Source organism: Episyrphus balteatus, chromosome 4 (genome assembly GCF_945859705.1).
Source record: "Episyrphus balteatus chromosome 4, idEpiBalt1.1, whole genome shotgun sequence".
Classification (NCBI taxonomy): domain Eukaryota; kingdom Metazoa; phylum Arthropoda; class Insecta; order Diptera; family Syrphidae; genus Episyrphus; species Episyrphus balteatus.
Window position 1 is genome coordinate 25,935,245 of NC_079137.1, and position 14,136 is coordinate 25,949,380.

General features: G+C 32.2%; 1 protein-coding gene across 4 annotated transcripts in view; it reads left to right on the plus strand.

Annotated features, from left to right (window-relative positions):
* The first annotated feature begins 1,857 nt into the window (after positions 1 to 1,857).
* Positions 1,858 to 14,136, plus strand: part of LOC129918882 (microtubule-associated protein futsch) — an 82,634-nt gene continuing 70,355 nt past the window's right edge. Inside the window, exons 1-2 of one of the 4 annotated variants that reach the window (XM_055999628.1) lie at positions 1,858 to 2,571; positions 6,299 to 7,207. In XM_055999628.1, coding sequence (XP_055855603.1) covers positions 6,682 to 7,207 — 526 coding nt within the window. In that variant the 5' untranslated portion in view covers positions 1,858 to 2,571; positions 6,299 to 6,681. Of the gene's footprint in view, positions 2,572 to 4,564; positions 4,997 to 6,298; positions 7,208 to 14,136 lie in introns of those variants that run through there. The other 3 variants (XM_055999631.1, XM_055999629.1, XM_055999630.1) reach the window with 3 other exon arrangements.

Sequence of the window (14,136 nt, forward strand, 5' to 3'; positions counted from 1 at the left end):
TTGGATTGGAAATCGAAAACATGATGCATAATAACACTGGCCGGCAAAAAACAAAAAAAAATCGGGAGCAAGAACTTTGTTGGTTGATTTTCATTGACTTTATTGTGCAGAATTCAAAACTGTCTACAGATTTTTTCTATCTCGAAAACTAATTTTCAACTTAGTTGATGTTTTTAGTCAAAAACATATATTTTTCCGTAAATTGTTGCGTTTTAAAGTCCAAATCAGAAGCCAAAAACTGGAATTTGGTCCAAAAAACGATTCATTGCTTAGACAAAAAAAAAACAGTAAAGATTTTGAAATATGTATCATAAATTTATTTTCTCAATAGGTCTGTTTAATCAAGAAAAACTGGACAGAACAGATCAGAACTGCACAAATACGTGAAAACTGTCAGAACAAAAAACATCAGAAAAGTACAGCTTCATGTTTTACAGGTTGACAGTTTTGAAATTTCAAATAAAAAAAATTACTTGTAATGATTTCTCATTCTAACCATCATATTAAGAAGATTCTAAGGAAATTCCCATTTTTTTTATTATTTTCATATTTTTGTCTAAAAACAAATCAGCTGCTGCTTGACACTTTTCACTCATTTGCTCTACCTAAACAGTAGGAGCAGGTAAACTTAAACTAAACTGTGCTGAAAAACTTCATGGAACTCAAAGTGACAGATTGTAGAACAGCGTAGGGCAAGGTTTTTCTTCATGAAACATACAATCCTGTACTTTTCGGATATTTTCTGTTCTTTTCTGTGTGGATCAGATTCATTTAACAGACCTTATATCTTTGAGAAAAAAAAAATAATTTTGAAAAAAAAAATAAATACCTTTAGGACGCTTTAATATGGCGTTTTTAAATTGCACAAGCAAAAAACGCGTTTTTGACCTGTGAATGTTCAAATATTTCAAAAACGTGATGTGCTAATGAAATTTTGAACTCGCATTGGGATTCAGCACTCAAAAGGTAGGGTATGGTTTAAGCTCTATTTTCGTTACCGACTAGAGTAATTAATGAATTTATTTCATATATGTATACCTATATACATTTCAGGTTTCGCTTTTATATTTTCATCTTTGCTCTTGGTCTAGTATAACAATGTATTTAAACATAATTCACTCTTTCTTGAGAAGAAACTGTGCCCGGTACATCAAATGTCATTTAATTTTAATCGGATTCATCATTGATTTTTTTAGAATAAATTTTTATTTCATCATAGATTTATCATAAAATTTCAAAACTTCAACCTTCTACAAAATTATAACAACCCCAAGCGCTCTGTCTTTATGGGATTTTCAAAATAAAACAAAGTTCGCAGCATACTTACATATAGGTACGTAGATATCTACAAACTTTTTGATAAAATTTGTTGCATTAAATTAAGTCTAAGAAAAGTTGTATTCAAATACTTAGATATTCATTACACCTCCCCAAAAACACCTCTCTTACACAAGAAGTATTCCCTCTTCATTGCTTTTGTTATGATAGCAAGGCAGTGTTCATTTTATTATTAGAGTTTGATAAAATTTCATAGTCATCAGTCTAAGATTGCTGGTCTCCTGGTTCAAACAATTCTCTAGACCTTTTTTTAAAAACATTTTCTACATTATTATTGGAATGAAATCCCTCGAACCATGTGTTGGGCCAGATAAAAGCTCCATTGCTATGGCCAGAAAGCGCAGACTCAGAAGAAGCAAAAAATAAATCCAACAACTACTAATATCCCTTAATTCTAACCTATAACTTGCGTGTTCTTCCTTAACTGTCATTTTTCACATTTAGCTAGGGGAAATAAAGCAGATTTTGTGTTTCTTTTTTGTACAGGCCCCCCTGACACTCCCGAAATCATCCCCCAAATGCGGACGCATGCCAAATCTTTTCGTCGTGATTTTAGACTCAAATGGATTCGAAGAGAAAATCTACTCGAACTGCACCTAGTACCAACCAAACTGCTACCTATTTAAGAAGCAAAATAAGAAGCCGGTTAACGCAACACCAGTTTTTTTTCTATGTGAAAAACATACATATATAAATTATATATATATGAAAAAAAACTTTCCACAGTCAAAGAAATTTTGCAACAAAATTATGTACACACTAAAAATATAAAATTTTGAAAATAAAAAAGATTGCGTGTACCAAAATCCGTCTAAAGTTTATTTTGGTTTCAAAGTGGATACTAATATTGTTACCATCATCATCGCCCCATACTACTCCCGCAATTAAAAATAAAAGATTATAAAAAAAAGATAATCCTAAAATAATTCTGTACGAAAATTCTATATAAGTGCTTAATTAAGACTGCAGATTTTCAGTGTCGATTCACAAATAATATACACAACCATATAAAATTTATCCAAAAAAGCTTAATAAAAGAAATTTGCTTCTTCGCTTTAAAGTCCATTTATTCAATTAGTCCATAAGAATATATAAAACTTTAAGCAAAATCAGTTAAAAACATATATCTAAATATAAAGTTAATTAACTTTTTCGACAAGTAATTTAAGATATCTAAGCTTTTTTCTGTCCATTAATTATTCAACAAATAAAAATTGTAGCAGCAAAATAAAGGTGAGCATATCTTGTAATTTTTGTGAAAAATTTTCAAATCTTCTTCTTTATACATTTTTCTTCACATATAGTTAGTTAGTTGTGTGCCCCAGTGAGAGGAGTTAAAAAATCGAACAGTGCACCCCACTTTTAGAAGTACATATTAGAGCCCTGTCTAATAGGTGTAGTGGTATAACTACAACAACAGGCTGACAAAATTATCATGGGGAAGAAGTTCAAAATACACCAGCCAGCTGGTTTGGCTAAAAAATCAATATTGAATCAGATGGTTTTGTTTCATTTTCCTTCGTTTCGTTCCGGGTTTCGTTGGAAAACCTTTGAGTCGAACATTTTCCAAGTGCACCATGTGATTTATTCATTTTTGTTGTTTTTCATCCATCAGCTAAATCTCGTTGGTATATCGAATTTAATTTCAACTCAGAAAAATTCGAAGTGCGCTTGTGCCATGACGCGTGCTCTTCTGCCGGCAATTTCATCACAAGTTTCCTTCTTTCCTGCATATCCTGGTGGTATTTTTTGTAGTTCTTTGTTGTTGTTTTTTAGTATGCCTGTTTATGAGTGTGTTTATTGCGCATTAAAAGATATTACCTTTACCAAATTGTTTAATACAAGATATAGGCGTAAGTTCGAGTATTAAAATAGTGCAACCAATAGGTAAAAAGGTATACAGTGCAATGTACGCCGTTTCCCTTGTCGCAGGTGATTGAATTTTCGTTTGTTTATAGAAACACTAATGGACTTGCCTTTCGCAAGGCTCTACTTGAAAGTAAATTCAATCTTTTTTATGGCGAGGCACCTACCAAGATTGCACTTTTGACTCGACAACTTTGAGCATTTTTTTTATATGAGAACATCTCATTTATGAAAATGTCATAATTCCAAAATTAATTAATCCTTACTCTTGTCTGACTGCCTTACCTATTTTACTAGTTTTCCAAATAATGAGTAAAATTACGAGTTGCTGGCGAGTCAAGCGATGCCAGTGAAATAAGAAATGAATTGAACATATTTTTGAGTTTTAAATATGTAGGGGTTGAAGAACCCATCCCAAAAATTTGTTAAAGATATCTACTTGGTTTTTAAAGTCTCGAGTGAAGTCCTTGATGTAAGCAATTTCCGATTACAATAAAAGCGAGAAAGGTGATTCCTTTATGTTAAAAAAAAAACAATAGTTTTCATAAAGAACACCAACAAAAGCAATTTTTTCTGCAATACTAAGTATTTTTGGAAAGAAAGAAAGAAGGAAATTTATATTTATTTGAATCCATATTGAGGATTCAAATTAAAAAATATACATTAGTAAAAACATGATATCTTATAAACTCGTTGGATTCAACTCAAATATACCATTTTCACTCATTTTTTAGTATTTTTTTTTTGGTATTGATCCAAAATTTTGGTTGAGGCTTCTCTGTACAAAAGGACCAAACTCTCCACAGCTATCACCAGTCGAGCCGCAAATAACATCGCGAGCAAGTGTGTTTTATCTACTGAAAAGTATGTATTATTTCTTAAATTCAATACTTAAAACAAAAATATAAATATAGAGAAATAAGTGATTACGAACTTTTCCTAAAAACAAAGTAATTAAAAGTATTGGATTAATGACACATTTGTCATCTCTTACGACAGACTTAAAATATATGTTCTTGTTTTATCCAGGACATACCGCAGTCGACAATCCTGACGCCATTTCAACTTCATCGTGAACATTCAGTGCGGTTTTCGTACATCCACTTGGCAAGGTCCCAATTACAAGTCAAATATTCTCAAGTAATCATCTCCAACATAGTGTTGTTTTTTTTCGTGGTTATCAAAGTTGTTATGTTGGAATCAGCTTTCCACAATCCACATCTAAGGAAGGAATTCCCTTCCATTAGAAAAAGCTCCACGTTCAGACACCTACTAAAACCTCCCTCTTTTGTTGGCATTTTCCAGCTCAAAAATCAACCCTTCCAGATGAATTGGATTTGATATACTTCGTCGTCGTAGTCTGCAATGATGCAAAAACATCATCAGTCTTCGTCGAGCTTTCATTTCGAGCAGAAGTAGCCAATTCAAAGTTTTCTCTGATAGAACTAGCCGCGACGGTATTATACCACCCAACCATAAAAAATAATCACTTGACTTTGTTCAAGAACATAACAGAGGCGCCACATATTGCACCACCTCGTGACAAGAAAATCAATAAAATAAAAAAAAAAAAAACTTATACACACAGACACATACTCAGAATAAAAGCAAATAGTATACCAAAACCGGACACGACAACTATCACCCAAAAAGGATTGCTTTTTTTCGTTTTAAGTTTTTTTGTGGTTGTTTCCGTTACGCAGTGTTTTCGAACTAAAAGTTCACAGTTTAGTTTTGTTCATCGGCGGGTGCGGTTCTTCTCCTTATTTTTTCACTTGGCCAATACACTTTCGTAGGATTTTTCTTTTTAATTACTTCTCAAATTAAAACAAAAAAAAAATATTTTACGTTCAAAATACAAGTAAAACAGGGTGAAGCGAATGACAAAATGGTCGCCATTGCTATATATATTGCTAATATTAAAATTGTCAGCACTGATGCATTAAGTAGTATTTATTTTTGGAAAAACGCGTGGAACTCAACATTACATATTGCAGCATAAAGCCATAACTTTAGCTGGAGAAAAAAAGAGATAGTATATGCTTTTGCATTTTTGTAGCTAAATAGAAAACCTGCAGCGAGTTTTTTTTTGACGTACAAAAATAAATCAAATGCATTTTGCAGTATTTGTTCGCCCCTTGAGTGAAAAGTGTTGTCTTTCGTTTTTACATTTCTGTGTTTCTGATGACTTTAAATAAATAAAAAATAAATACCGAAAATTAAATGAAAGAAACGGTGAATCTACAAATTTGAAAATCAAAACCAAATTCTAAACAAAAATTTTTGAAAATTGATATTTGCAATAATTTGTAGACACGCACGATTAAAAAAAATTGTTAAATATTTTTCGAAATACAAAATTTGTTATTCAAGTTTTGAATTTGATTCAATTTCTTAAATATAAAACGGTTACTACTTTGAATTCAATAGAGCACATAAAATCCTGCCTTAACTTGTCTTAAATGATCAATTAATCGTTCTATGGATCTTTGTAGAACTAAGTTAACAAATATTAAAATTAAATATATGCGATAATTTAAAAAATATAACTTTGTTATTTGACTAATCTGGGCTCAATTTTTATAGCAAATAAATTGAATGCTCATTACATAGGCATGTCTTTAAAAAAAGATTGAAAATTCTTCCTATTGTTTCAGTAACGAAAAATGGAAGGTTTAGTTTTTTTTAAATATCCAAGAACCAAAAATAGTAAAAGTTACCAAACAAATTTGTATGAACTTACTGTGACTTCTCTCTCCCAGGCTGTTCGAAGAAGAAATCGTCCAAAGGCATTATCCTTTATTCGATCGATCGATTCTTTGCCAGGCAAACAGAAACAGTACACTCCCTTGTACTGAGTCATCCATTTCATAAACAAAAAGAAAGCAATAAACGGCAATGGTGTACTAACGCATTTAAATCGAAAATAAATTTTCTTCTTTCGCTTTATTTAAAATTAAGACCTAAACCTAAATGAAAAAAAAAAAAAACAAATTAATAACACAGCACCCCTGATTTATACTTTTTCTTAAGAATATTTATTTATAATTCATTTCGCTAATCTTTTTCTCTCTGTTTCTTTTCCGTAAAATAGCATTACAGAATATACATAAAAAACAACACCAACATCAGCAACAACAACAACTAAACAAAAGAGTTTAAATAAAAAATAACATTAATAAAAAAAAATACTTGAATAACTTTTTGTGTCATCCATACAAAGCCAGCACAAGGTGCAGTGTTAACATTTTTGGGTTTTTATGTGCAGAAATATAAAAAGTGAATAAATCAGAAAACAAATTTAAAAACACCAACTCTTATAGTTATTTGCTATTGTTGTTATTTAGTGTTTAAAGCGTTTAAAAAAAGTTAAAAAACACTGTCTTGTTAATTAGTTGGAATATTCAATCGATACACTCATTGCTTCCTGAAGTCAGTTTTTGAAAAAAAAAGAACAAGCCAAAGGAATAATCTGTGATGGGGGATCAAGCTATTGTTGATCCCAATGCTGGAAACGGAGCTGGAACAGCTCCAATTGCTGTAGAACAAAACGTTGCTGCAGAAGCGGCAGAGCGATCTGGGCCGGCAACGACTGGTAGTAATGGAGCGGCGAGGAATGGTAATGGCGGTGGTGATTATGGTGGAAATGGAACTGAAGGAATTAATGGTAGCGGTGGAGGTAGCAATGCCAATGGCGGTCATCCGGTTCCAGATAATTTAAATATTATCGCCAATGGAATGACCCAAGCCAACGGCAGAGCTGACAATGGGGGTGATGAGGACATCGGAGTAGGGGATGCGAACGCTGGTGATGGCGCTGCTGACGAGAAAGTTGGACGAGCTCCGATAGATACCGCTTGCTCCGAAGCTGATGGTGGACCGTCAAGTTTGGTTGGTATGGTTGGACCCCCAAGTCCGCTAACTGGCTGTTATTTATTGATTGTATTGGGTGAGCCGCACTCGGATGAACATAAGGATAACATTTTGCAGAACTTATTAAAGGGTAAGTTTGCTGTTAACTTAAAGTAATTATGTAGTTAATTTCATTGATTCATTTAATGCAACGTATCACAGTTCACAATATATAAACATAGTGTGTTCAGTGTTCACATCACAATTAAGGTGTATTTGGCTCTCGAAAATTATGCCCGATTTTTTTTATATATATATTTTTCATACAATATCTGGCTTTATTTCCTAGAAAAGAAGTGCAAACATTTCAGGGAACTTTTCCAGAATTCCAGGCTTTTTTGCCAGAATTTCTGGTATTTTTTTTTCCATTTTCCAAAAAGGAAAATATTTTCATATTTATGATTCAGAAAAAGAGTCAGAAAACTGTTTTTAGACTTTATTAATATGTATATTAATGTAACATGTATTGTTACATTTTGTTAATTTTAATATGGTAAGACACAAAGAAAAAGACCAAGTCAAGCGGGGGGAAGGGTGCGATTGCACCGGTGGTGGCACGCGGTGTGTTCCGTAAGCGCGAACGCTCGTTTTTCTTATCGTTTCAGCAGCATACTAGACTTCATTTTCAAAATTGTTTTCTGACGTTTTTTCCAATTTTAAGTACAAAAAACTTCTGGCTTTTTTATCCTGACGTAATTTCCGGGAGCCGTGTATTTATACCACTCTAAGAACTCCATTTCACTATTCTGCAAGCTCAACTAATGAATGCAGTTATTAAAATAATTAAGTTGGTTTGTTGCACCGTCAAGTTTGTCTTTTCTACGGTAATTAAATATTATGAGTCCACCAGGGTTCGGACTTCGGTTACAAAATTTCGAAGCAAATTTGAAAAAAAAGTGAAGTAGATCAAAAATTTCGGAAGTAGATTTCAAAATTAAACTTTCAGAATATTTATTTACAAAAATTTATTCTAAAAAAAATTATTTTTCTTTACTTTTTTTATTATGATCTTTTCCAAAAAACCTTTCTCATCTAGTGGTTGTAACGGTGCTTTCGGGTAAAACGGTATTCAGCATAATCTAACAAATTTTTGATCAGGAATTCTCCAAAATCAGTCAAAATTACTTTGATAAACTTTATTTATATCTTGAATTCAAAGAATAATTGAACTCCATTCATCATTTGAGATTTCAGTTGAGCTTTATTTCTCAATGTCTCGACCAGATTTAAAATTGAAGTTAAATCCCTTTCTCTAAATTTATTATTTGAAAAATATTTTTCAATCAAGAAATAGAAGTAGATCTTGAAAAAGAGAAGTAGGGAAGTAGATTTTATTTTTTTCCCAAAATCGAAGTAAATCTACTTCGATCGAAGTAAAGTCCGAACCCTGGAGTCCACTAATGACTTGAATGATTGATTCGATCAGTAGAGATTGATTGAAGTATTCACGTATACATAGGGCCTGTGCTTCTTATAATTTAACTCAATTATTATAGCAAAGTAAGTAGAAGGTTGATGATTGATATGAGCTATTCTGAATTTGATTTCTGATCAACATTCACTTGAGTGAATATAAAATAATAATTTTGTTCGAGTGTTTACTGCCAGCAAATTAATATTGAAGGAAACAGAAACTTGAAAACTTATAAATTTAATACTAAGGGCCAATTTTTCAATAGTCAGTTAAACAGTCAGTTAGTACTTATTCCTAAGGATAGAGAAAAAATCAATTTTTCAACAGGCAGATATAGCTTATTCCTAAGAATAATTCTATCTGCTTCTTTCAGAGACGAATAAAATTATTCTAAGGAATAATTTCAATAAAAATATTGTGTCAGTTGTCAAAGCTGTTTTGAAAGAATTTTGAAAAAAATACAGTGGAAAACAAGAAAACAAAAACAATCATGAATAAAAATGACGTTTAATTTTAAATATTTTTGAATTTGACAATTTTTTTTTGTTATTCTGTAGAATAAATTATTCTTGATTGAAAAATTCAATGTTTTTATCTGATTGTTTATGAGCCTAATAACTTTATTCGTCGAACAGTTAACTGACTGTTTATTAGAAGATTGAAAAATTGGCTCTAAGAGTAATAATTTCCACTCGATTGAAAGAAAATTTTTTTTAATTGTAGGTACGTACAGTCAAAAGTTTTCATCTGTTCGTCTGACGTTTAGCAATTCCTTATGGATTATAATCCATGTTTAGAATAGATAACTATCTATTCTAAACACAAATTGCCTTGTATTTATACATACATACATACATATATAATTTAATAACTTCACTTGAGTCGATACACATTCATTTAACTTTTTTTGCGCTGATTTATTATTATAATCAAAATTAAAGTGAAAATTTTAAAAATGATGAAATAATAGCTGTGTTCTATTTCATCGTGAGTTTGAGAGCTGAATGACATACAATACAAGGCCCCCAATTATTAAAAAACTCAATTCGTCAATAAAACGTTGCGTTAATAATAACAGCTAAATAAAATGAGCAAATACAATGTTTCCTTGCAAATGTTATTGATAAGTAATACGAATAGAAGCGGTCCAATTTGATTATCTTGTGGAGCTCCAGCTTTAAATGCAAATTGCTTGAAACTAATATGGTGCGGTTTCCTAAATCAGACTTGATTCAGGAAAAAATCTGTTCTTAAAATACATACCATGAGTTTCAGCAAAAGCAAATTTGATATCCATTATGCATGTTGTTATTATTACTGGCAGTAGAATTAAATCGGTTATTTAAAAAATCCATTAAGTCAAACTGTAAAAAAATTGCAAGAATCAATGTAGGATAGATTAACAGTTTCGTTCACAAATAAAATGAGTTTAAAATATTTGTTTGGGCTGAATACTTTAGGTAATCAGTTTATAAACTTTGTTGAGTATCAGATAAAATAAAATATTTGAGTATCAGATAAGATAAAATATTTTTTTTGGGCTGAATACATTAGGTAATCAGTTTATCAACAACTTTGTTGAGTATCAGATTAGGAATATTATAAAAAAGACGTACATAGATACCTATTTCTGATGATTTGGTTTATAGAAAAGCTGTCTGAAATTTTTGGGTCGGCGGACCATAGGTTGAAAACAGATGTTTTAGATACTAACTTAAAAAAAAACTAAGGGTATTCACGTAACGAGATAATTTTCTACTTTGCAGAAAAATAGAAAATTCCGCAAAAAGTTTAAATGAACACCCCAGCAGAAAATAATTGCGTAAACAAGGGAAACAAACAGCTGTTTGTTAAATGTCAAATTGAACTTGTTTAATTAAAAAAAATGAGTCAAGCTAATTTTGCAAATACTATGTAACAATTAAAAAAAATGTATTTTGCTCAAATAAAACAATTATAGTCTCTTTTCAATATTAACATATTTTATTTGTGGTTATCTGAATAATAAGACATAAATCGCGTTCAAAAAGATATTCCAGATACGGGGATCCCAGATAGCTTATCCGATAGGTGATTGAACACACCCAAAGTTTATCTGATTTTTTTCTACGGTTTCTGCTTCAAATTTGTGAGATAAAATTCTATGATTTGCGGAATATTTTTCCCATACAAATTTTGACAGCTCATTTCTACCGATAGAAAATTCTACAGTTTGTACGGTTTCTACGGGTTTTCCGCGTTTACGTGAATACCCCTACTATTTTTGGAGCGATAGTTCCATGGGTGCGTTATAAAAGAGCAAAATATACATTTGAGCGGGCATTTTTTAATTTTTTTAATTTAAATGCCCCGAGTGCTAAGGCTGTATACATAAAGCTCGACTCGAGCAGGTACCAACAAAATAAATATTAAGGAACTGTATTTTTTCGTAGAAAAAAACTTATATAATAGAATAATAGAATAATAGATACTCCTGAAGAGTTAAAAAAAAAAACTCCTTTCGCGATATGTTTTGGTCATTAGTTGGTGAATTTTCAAGCTGACTGAAAAACGTTATGGTCACCGGACCTATGTTTATTTTCTGTAGTTCTATTTATATGTATTCATAAAACATATTGATTCAAATTAATTGCATTACTTTGTTCGAATGAACAGTCAAAGCAAAAAAATACCAAATAGGTAATCGTTTGAGAATTGAGTTGGACAAGTTCGTTGGAGGGTTTAGGTTTAATTAAGACATAATACAAGTTAAATAATAGAAACAAGGAATTCACAACCCTGAGCCCATAAATATGTACAAATGTACACATACAAAGCTGTTTTTTCTAAGGGAGTGTGAAAAATGATTTGAATATTTAAGCCTACATACGTTGTATAGTTTAAGGTGAACTTAATGAAATAAGAGAATCCTTGAGTCAAAAAAGGCTGCCTATACGTAGGTACCTACATATATCTATTTTTTTTTTTTTATTTAAAAAATATATCTCCAATATTTATTTGTATATCTACCTGCAAGCATCTCAGAAAAAATATAATTAAGGCACTCACAGTGTCCCAGTAGGTACTCCGGAAACTATACATAGAGAGAGGCACACAAATACAAATACAATACAAATGGTATAAGACTATGTATATGGTATGTAATTCTAATTCCATTCACGATAAGCTTGGTTGAATAGGTAGATATAGTAGGTATATTACATATATACATTATGATAAAACTTGCAGTGAAAATGAATTAAATTTATTACTTAGATAATGGAAACCATTATTAAAAGGTTCTATTGAAAGGTTTCAAAAATCTTTTACAGTCTCTGTCGACGTCATGTTAAATGAGTTCAGTATTAGAAATGAAACATACGGTTATTTGAAAGGAAATTTGCTGAAGAGGGAGTTGAAATCTTACATTTATACAATAGAAGCTACTACCTTCTTAGTTCTCGCCGCACCGTGTTAAAACATGTAGACAAAAAAAAAACAACGCTAAATATGAATGTTGTAACAAATAGTTGTTGGTTTTTATTTTACCTCTATGCTTTATAGTCTATGCTATGTCTTAATTTATATATTCTGTCCAAAATGCTTACCTTACTAGGCCGTTTAAATTATATTTCAAAGTGTAGGTACTATTCCCATTTAAAATGCCATACTGCAGTAGAGTAGTTGAGCCAAAAACTTTCTTATAACATAGTGCTCGAGTTATGTATACGTGCAACGTGCATCCCTTGGTCAGGTTTTTTTTTTTCATTTTGTTCGACTATTTCTAGCCGTGCCTTTTGAGTGAATAATAAATTTCACTTACAACAACTGCAATGCAGATAATTTAAAGCTAGTAGCACATACGAATCACGATTTATAAACCTTCTACAAAAACTGAAAAAACACACTACACACGGTTGTGCACAGGAAGGTTTTTGAGTTGAGACGATAGTGTACGGTTAAGTGTTGGTTAGTCGGAAGACTGATTTGAAAAAGTCCCTTTCGCTGCTTCTTCTTGATGCTGCTGTTTCACTTTAGCTGCTATACTGGGGACTAAGACTTACTTGCCCGTTAAGAACATTTTGCTTTTGGCTTAAAACACAATAGTTTTGAATAAATTTACTTGAAGTTCGTTACATGAAGATAGAAGAAGATGATTTTCTTAATATGTAGTTAAGTAATTAACAGGAAGTAAATACCTGGGCACTTGGACACCGATATGAATCGCTTTTTTGAATGATTTATGATCCCAAATTCTTCATTTAAAATTCATTTAAATGAATGTATATAAGGGTCTATATATTCATCTAACCCCTTATTGCATGAATTATGAAAGCTTTGAAAAAAAAATATGAAAGTAGGTATACATTGTGTCCCAAAAGTCAACGCAGAAACGAAAACGGTAGATAAAGTAGGTGGTGACTATTATCAGAAAAATAATTTAAAAAAAATCGCAGCCATATACGTCATACGAGTATTTTCGAAGTTATGAGCTGAGCATTAAAAAAAAAATCGAAAAAATGGTCACCCTCTGACGGTCTTTCATGTGCCGTGACTACAAATCTTAAGTTTTCTCAATTTTTTCTTCTGCTACGCAACCTTGAATAAGGCCCATTTCACACGTCAGGTCGCCGAGAACCGGATAAACGGCCTGGATACACGGTTGCTAGGATACACGTTCTTATTTGCGTCTTCACACGTACAAACCGAAACCGTGTACACGGTTCGGCTGCTGGAATGAAACCAACTGCGCTTACTACAACCACAGACAGGAGAAATATATATTTCTCTTGTCTTTGCTTCAACTTAGCTGCCGTTCTGGTTTTTTTCTCATGTGCTGTAGTCAAGAAAGGGGTTGTTTTGTTTTTTTATATTTTGATGTCAGTTCGTATTGTGAGGTAAGACAGGGGTTGTTTTTTTTTTGTTTTCTGTTTAGGTATCTATATCAAGACCAAGTCGAAGTAAAACCAACAACGAAAATTCTTGTTTCATCCCTTGTTCTGCAGCTGCAGCCGACCGGCTGCTGCCGGGTGTGTGTGAAAGCATACTCATTTTTTGACAAAACCGTGTATCCGGGCCGGAAAGCCGGTCTCGGTTATGTGTGAAATGGGCCTAACCCTGCTAACAAGTGCATTCGTTTCGACGGTGACTTCTGGGACACCCTGTATAATAAATATTAGCCCGATCAATCTAGAAATTTTATCAAAGTTAATTTAAGTACAACATTTTTTGATGCAGTTAGGTTCCTTTGATGGAGGAGAACATAAAACCACAGTTTTACACCAAAATTTGATATGGCGTATCCCCGAAAATGACCCCTGACCCCTAAGTAGTACGGAAAAAGTGATTTCAGTCGAATTTAATAAAATTTTAGTATGTTGTAGGTTATGTGAAGCTCATAACAACTCTCTATGTATGTAACCCCCTTGCCCCAAGTATACCCCCTCCTTAGCCTCCTTCTTACCCCCTTTTTTACCCCATTTGTACCCTTTTAATTGGTTGAGTACGATACTTAGGCGCCCAGAATTGATAACGGTTTTTTGAAGAGGAGTTCAATACAATATTTTTTTTTTATAGAAGGGGTGATCTATCTCCCCCCCCCTACCCCGTTTAGGTGGGAGGGGCAA